This window comes from Montipora capricornis, chromosome 4, assembly GCF_036669925.1.
Source record: "Montipora capricornis isolate CH-2021 chromosome 4, ASM3666992v2, whole genome shotgun sequence".
In the NCBI taxonomy this organism is placed as follows: Eukaryota; Metazoa; Cnidaria; class Anthozoa; order Scleractinia; family Acroporidae; genus Montipora; species Montipora capricornis.
Genome location: NC_090886.1, coordinates 2128640 through 2136139, shown reverse-complemented (window position 1 = coordinate 2136139; position 7500 = coordinate 2128640). Strand labels below are relative to the sequence as shown.

The 7500-nt window shown below is 39.8% G+C and overlaps 2 protein-coding genes across 3 annotated transcripts in view; both read left to right on the top strand.

Annotated features, from left to right (window-relative positions):
* LOC138045010 (ATP-dependent DNA/RNA helicase DHX36-like) overlaps window positions 1-1806 on the top strand; it is a 17642-nt gene extending 15836 nt beyond the window's left edge. The window contains 2 exon segments of the mRNA XM_068891369.1: window positions 277-426; window positions 1189-1806. Coding sequence (XP_068747470.1) covers window positions 277-426; window positions 1189-1254 — 216 coding nt within the window. The 3' untranslated portion in view covers window positions 1255-1806.
* A 1188-nt stretch (window positions 1807-2994) lies between these two features.
* The window catches only part of LOC138045142 (cytosolic carboxypeptidase-like protein 5), a 14698-nt gene continuing 10192 nt past the window's right edge, over window positions 2995-7500 (top strand). For both annotated transcript variants that reach the window (XM_068891543.1, XM_068891542.1), the window contains exons 1-5: window positions 2995-3485; window positions 4399-4740; window positions 5293-6365; window positions 6916-7051; window positions 7319-7500. The exon at window positions 7319-7500 is cut by the window's right edge and continues 3 nt beyond it. In XM_068891543.1, coding sequence (XP_068747644.1) covers window positions 3117-3485; window positions 4399-4740; window positions 5293-6365; window positions 6916-7051; window positions 7319-7500 — 2102 coding nt within the window. In that variant the 5' untranslated portion in view covers window positions 2995-3116. The remainder of the gene's footprint in view (window positions 3486-4398; window positions 4741-5292; window positions 6366-6915; window positions 7052-7318) is intronic.

Below are 7500 nucleotides of genomic sequence, written 5' to 3'. Positions count from 1 at the left end.
AATTCTCGGTTGAATGTCGACGGCATAAGATAATTTGAGCTGGGAGTAATCTGGACTTGGAAAGTAATCTGTTAGTTTTTTTTTTATATGGCACTCCCTTTTTAGTTATTTAGCCTGCCACAATTTTGATGAAGATGTGCTCCGTTTCATTTCGGTTTATAGCTAGATTACAATTATGCACTTAACCAAAACAAGCGAGAAATCAATTTACACACTCATGGATCCATTCGTACCCAAAAAGAGTTTACAAATTGCTGACATTGTCTCTTGTATCAGGAGCTGCGAGTGGAACTCGACAAACTGCTGAAACAGAAAATAGCACAACCAAAGATGAAGTTAAGTGCTGGCACTGGAGCAGGAAGCAAAGAAATTGCTTTGTTGCGAGCTATTATCGACTTGATTACCAGTGAGGAGAATAAAACCTGGGTGAGATAGCGGAACTCTCATTACCCCATTCATCGCAATCAAACCAACTTCACCAAACTACTTTCCTTGTCTAATGTCAGTCTATTTTATCTCCAACTTTAAAGACCAAAAAGAGATTAGTGGAGGCGAAACAAATATCGCTATACTTTTGTTACCAAGAAGACTCGTATTTGTGTATTTTTTGTCGTGTATGGGTATCAAGGGGAAAGAGGATGGAAATGAATGAAATTTGAATCAACCATCTGCAAAAAATTTGGATCGAAGTGGTGCTAAAAAAAGCGCCCAAAAGTTTGTGGGTAGCGCATGCCTCAATAGATTCATTCGCGTAGTTTTTCTTGTCTGGTGTGTAATCTTTATGAACTAAAGAACTACTTGAAAAACTAAAGAACTACTTCGGGAGCAGAAATGGCGCAGTGATGAGAGCACTTGCCTCCCAACAATCTCGGCGTCATATTTGGATTGAGTTTGTTGGTTCTCCGCTCTTCATCGAGAGGTACTCTATTTTCTCCTCCAAAACCAAAGTTTGATTTGATTTTGTTTGCGTTAATTTGATTCCACGGTTTACAGTGTCCTAAATTAGTGCTCCAGCGCTAGAAGGCTAAACAATTAAATAAAGTTATTTTTCTTTCCTTTCCTTTCCTTTACATTAATTCTCGCACGCGTAGCCCAGTTTTCACATAAAAACTGAAATTTCCCTTTTTATGTTTCCCTTCCTTTCCTTTATTTTTGACTATGTATCCGCTTTCTACTTTCTTTTTTTAGAGAACACAAGAAGCACTTGTCGATGACTCACGAGAGATGCGTTTTTTTAAGGAAAACCGGGGATGACAGAAAACATTTTTAGGCTGGTGGTGGCCCGGGAAGGCGGAAAAGCGTTCCCGCCAATTGAATTCAGTTGTAGCGTACTTCAACATCTTAGAACGCGAGGAAGATCAGGGAACAACCGTAAATGGTCATGGTCTTCGCAAATGTTTATTTTTCTCGTGACGGTTTCGTTGGCCTTCCCCTGATCATTTTCAAAACTCCTCATTGCGGGACCTACGACCCGTTCCCGCATCGAACAACACCGCAGATAGCAGGCTGGCATTATCGGTCCCGTTGATCTCTTACCGCTATAGAGCACCTCTAGGAAACTTGCATAATTTGTTTAGCGGCTGCTTTTAAAGGGGCACTATCACTATTGATGGTTTGAATTTGACGTCACGGCGGCCATGATGGTGTACAGAACAATGCAGTAAAATGTCTTTGGGAATTTGACTCTATTCTGATGCAAAACTTGGGAAGTTCCCAAAAGATCTTTTCGCTGTTGTTCTTTCCAACAAGATGGCCGCCGTGACGTCACGTGCAATCAAACGATTTTCTATTGGCGTTTTCATCTGACGTCACGGCGACCTACTCTGATGCAAAACTTGAGGGGCCATTTTCTATTGTTATGTACACCAACATGGCCGTCTGATCACGTGGATGCAAACCAAGAATTGCTGTGTTTCCACATACGAATAACATTTTGAACACTCGAGCAGTGGATTTCAACATGAATGGATTTAAACAGGGTGAGCCGTCTATTTTGAATTCATTATGGCGATTTTTTTAAACCACCAAACTTGGAAAAATTTGGAGAAGTTGTTCAAATTTTAATCTATTTCCAACCACACCATATTAACTTAGCTGAAGTCGGCTAAGAATTCCTTTAGTGCACTGTATTGCACTGCGCACTCATAAAGCGCGAGTCTTTCTCTTTACACAAGACATCCTGTTTTTTGCCTAGTTTCCACTGGGCTCTTTTTGGGACCTTATTAGCTCGCCTTGAATTAGCGGAGTCAGTTAGATGTTGCCGTTTTGTATCTGAAAAAGGAGTTATAATAAACAGTGACATGTGGTTTTGTCAATTATCGTATTGTCTTTTGCGATAGCTACGGTTTGACTGGTCTCGGTGGTGAGGAGATTTTCGGGGGGGGGGGAGGGGGTAAAAGGCAAGAGGTAAAAGTATTGCCACAATTTCTGTCATATTTTTCTGCTCCTTGGGCATCTTCCTTAACGTGGGTTTTTGCTCTGCTTCCCCTTCTTCGTCTATTATTCTCCACCCCTGCCCTCCTGTTTGTATAAAGAACTGACAAATTAGGTTGTTGTGTCGAGATAGCACTTTATCCTATAAGACAATTTTTTTATGCAAGAGCCACCTGAACAAAGTCAAAGTGTCGGATCTTGGGAGATCTAACCAGGAAATAATTTGTAGACTAAAAGCAAAATAACGCAAGGCTGGTTGTATGGCTGTGAGGATGTATGTATATTTTTTGGTTTACCAATATTTTGTCAGGCACCCAAAATATATGTATACATCCTGACAGCCGTACAACCAACCATTCTTGCATTATTACTTTATCCTATGCACTTTTCAATGTTTGGTAATTATTTCTTGGGAAAATGACCAGAAAGCGATGCTCTTATCCAGGCTAAAGGGGTTAACAAATAATTTGCAACAGGCTCCACGACTGGGTAAAACGCGCGGTCGACCGCTAATATTTATATTTATCTTCGGACTGAGAACTAGTAGATGGTTGCGGGGCAACAGCGGACGGTTGAAAACGACTCGCTCTTAAAATGGCGGGTAGCGTCCACGAAGATGGCGTTTAACAAAAAAGACGTTACGATCGGAGTGTAGTTTCTCATCCGAAATGCAGTAAGATGTTATGGAGGAGAGAGTAGGGCCTTTCACTTTCTTTTCGAATTTCGACTCGGGAAACTTAGCCCGTGTCGAAAGAGTGAAACTCGAGGAAAACCCGCCCTCTCCAGAAGATGATGGGACAGTCGTTATCTCTCCAGATTATGATTATAATGTTTGGACAGCTCCTGACTGTGCGGGAATGGAGGGTGAAAACGCTAACAGGACATGGTTTTATTTTGGCGTCAAAGGAAGCCAGCAAGGCAAACTGTTGCGAATAAATATCATGAATTTAAACCGTCAAGGAAAGTTGTATGGTCAGGGAATGACACCTTTGGTTAAAGTTGTCCCAACTCGGAATAAATGGGAGAGGATACGAGATAAGCCAAAATATGAAGTAAGCATTATTCGATTTAAGGAATTCGCCTTGAATTGTGAGATCCATAAAAAGCTTAATTTGTGTTATGCTTACTCTGAGTAACCGTTGTCTGAACAAAAGTTTGGTTTTAACAAGAGAAGTGTGGCTTGACAAAAAAGCTTATGAATCCAAGCAGAGTTTGAACAGTTAGATGTAAATTTTGATTTCGTTTTCGATAACATCCCAAATTTCTGCTGATTGTCGTGATTACCTAAACTATGCCAGATTCTGTCTTCCTCTTGTAATATTAATTTATAAAGGAAAGACAAAATGTGGCATTATTTGTGAAGAGAAACATCGGCAATAGTTGTAAAAAAAAGCAAAGTGGCACACAAGCAGGTGGGTGCACATAGCTGAAAGTTATCACAGTTTCAATTACACGGTAGCTGGATGGGGTGCCAGTCTGACCAGTAACAGGGATATTCCCAGCTTTACATGTACATGTATGTTGCCGGTACCCAATTTACATCTTTCTAAAGAGACAGTGTTGAGAAGTCTGGTGGCTGAGAAACAACACTGTGCCCGTGATTGAGCTTTACACTAACCCATCAAACCCAGGCCAGGGTTGGGAATATGCGGGAGTATTACCACCACAGCACCATGTCTCCACACAACAATTCTTGTGCAGTCAAGGTGGAAGTACATTGCAACTTGACACACTGTTGAGTGAATCTCCATAATCGTTTCTTGGGTTCAAATTCTGGACTTGGTTTCATGCCAGGCTCAGAGTTTGTAGGTTCTCTATACACTGCTATGAGAGATTTTTATTCAGGTGCTTCTTCTTTTTTCCCTCTCATCAAAAAACATTATTTTTTGATCTTTAGTAGAGCAACTTTGATTGGTTATGTCAACTTTAAAACAATGCTTATTGTTGTTGTTGTTTTTATTTCAGACAGTTGATGGGCAGTTCAGATTGTCATTCACTTATCGCTTTCCTGATCAGCGTAATGCAGTGCATTACTTTGCCTTCTGTTATCCATACTCTTATTCAGAATGTCAATCAAAGCTTGAGGAGTTAGATAGAACTTTCAAATGTCAACCGATGACCCTGTCGTCACCAAATGATGCTATCTATTATCATAGGGAGCTTCTTTGTTATTCATTGGACAATCTGAGAGTGGATCTTCTAACAGTGACATCAGCTAAAGGCATGACGGACAAAAGGGAGGACTGTCTGCCTCATCTTTTCCCTGATAAAACTGTTCCTAGGGCTCACGTGTTTCAAGGAAAAAAGGCAAGAAATCATTTCTCACTAATTACGAGACTAGTGTAAAGAAAGTATAAAATTAATAACCGGTAAGAGAGAAAATGGTAGGGTTATCCATTGAGACTACTGGCCCTCAGACCGTCAAATGTACTTATGCCTGGCCATCCCTTAATTACCTGGCCATCTTGAACCAACCATGTCCCAATCATTCCAGTACCTATCACACCACATAAGCCATGGAAGAGGAAAAGAATTAGCCTGCGAACGCAGATGTGTTTCCGGCAATCAGATCTTTCCCTGAAAAATAGCTATTTTTGGGGGGGAGAGAAACAATCGCCAGAAATATGTCTGTGTTTACAGGCTATGAAAGGATAGTGGCAGAAAATGAAACGGACAAATGGTCTGGAAAACATTTCAAATCCATTGGCTGCATTGTGCATTCTCTAATGTGATGAATCAGTAATAAGATCTAGTTATTGATCTATCCCTATGTTAATAATATTGATTGGGAGCTTTTTTTATTGTCGATGAGTCAAATTTGACTTTCTGGAATTTTTTTTTACTCTTGTACAACTGTAGGTATTCTTTTTGAGTGCAAGAGTGCATCCAGGAGAGACACCATCAAGTTTTGTCTTCAATGGATTTTTGGACTTTATTTTACGAAAAGATGATCCAAGGGCTGTGGTTTTACGGAACCATTATGTTTTCAAGATGATACCAATGTTAAATCCAGATGGTGTCAAACGGGGCCACTATCGTACTGATTCTCGGGGTACAAATTTGAACCGTGTTTACCTTGAGCCGGATCCTCTTCTTCATCCAACTATATTTGCTGCAAAAAGCATTGTCATGTATCATCACACCCATGGAGATGTTAACGAAATGTTGGATGCTGGGAATGCATGCAGGAGCCACCTAGATGAACACCATGAGGATGTGAATGATAGCATTGCAGATTTTGCAATTGAGAACGACATCTCTGATGTGGTTTTATTGCACACAGAGCTAAAGCCAGGCTCTCCAGATGCAGAATCAGTTAAAATGGAGTTACAAAATATAACATGTAAAACAGTTGAAGAGGCAGATGATGAAAACAATAACAAGGATAAGCACAGAGGTCTCCTGCCGTCTGAAGACGTTAGTGTTTTGCAAGTTGAGAAAAGTGTTTTACTCTCTTCTTCTGAGATTGATTCATCAAGCAATGAAACTCATCAGGAGAAATCTGTTATTAATGGGCTCACAAAAGATAGCACAAGCAGTATATTAAGTGAAGGTCTTTCACAACATCCAGCTAATAATAATCCTTTAAAGAATTCACTTGTGGGAATGCTACAGAGTGAAACCTCAAAAGTGGACAAATGTTTACCCAAGACTTCAAATGATATGAACTGTGGTGTGGCGTATTATGTGGATCTTCATGGCCATGCTTCCAAGCGGGGCTGTTTTGTTTATGCAAATTACCTTGAGAACGAAGATAACTATGTGAGCTCTGTTTTGTTTCCAAAACTCATTTCTTTGAATTCAGCGAACTTTGATTTTTCAGCTTGCAACTTTACAGAAAAGAACATGTACAGCAAAGACAAGCGAGATGGAAGTTCAAAGGAAGGAAGTGGTCGCGTTGCAATTTATAAAGCTACTGGAATCGTTCACTGGTGAGTTACATCTTTATTAATGAGTAAGGGTGCACATAGAACAAACTTAGTTTTCTCTGTATTATAGTACATGGTTACAAAGCAGACTACATGTACATTAAAAGTGACTTGTTTTTTTAACTGTCGAATTGGGCTTATTTTCTGCCATAATGGGCAAGCAACTGTGCTCTGCTCTTGGGAAGAAAATGTAGGTTTGCTCTCCATCTGGGCAAGTGAAGTTTGCCTTAGTCGTCTTGTGTCAGGCCATCAGTGCGTAATTTCCGCATTGCAAAGAATGGTGTCAACAATAAATCCACAGTTTTACCTACAGTGACACTAACTACTGTGGAATGTAAGTTTGGTTCATTGTCCACTTATAATCTTTCAAGTCAAGTAAGATTATTGGTACAATGTAAACTTGTTATGTGCACTTTTAAGGATTATGCACACCTCTATTGGGCCTGAAATATGTTTAAGCAATGGCAATAAAACACTTAAATTTACTATCTACTAATCATGTACATAATCAAATTTTTCCTACCCTGTACAGTAAGTTGTCTTTTTGTCATAGCTATACACTAGAATGTAATTACAACTGTGGAAGGACTGTGAATTGTCTACCTCCTGCTACTTGTGACAGCGGTCGAGCCACACCACCTCCTGCTCCAGGCTTCCCACCCAAATACACACAAGAAATTTATGAAGAGGTAAAAATAATGTTATTGTCTCTGGGTCCATGTTTTTTACGCTGTATCTTTACTTAAGATCCTGCATAAAATAGTATTGCTAATGTGAAATGGCATCCCTTACTGAGATTACATTTTTATACAAGGAAATCATCAAGCGAGCATAGACATCCTTGTGCATTCAGTAAAAGTTGCTGTGAGATAATTTACAAATAATACAGATATTTGATTCTACAAAGATACTAATAAGTAGATAAAATGTTTAAAACAAAATGATCCTTCACATAGGTTGGGCGTGCACTTGCAGTGGCTGTACTAGATATGAACAATTCTAACCCATGGACACGCCTTCCGCTCAGTGAGTTCTCGTCTTTGGATAGTGTGAGGAACTGGGTAAAGAGATTTATTAAGAGCTCCAAGAATGCACCTTCGCTACCCAAGAAATTATCTCGTATTGTCACGAGGACATC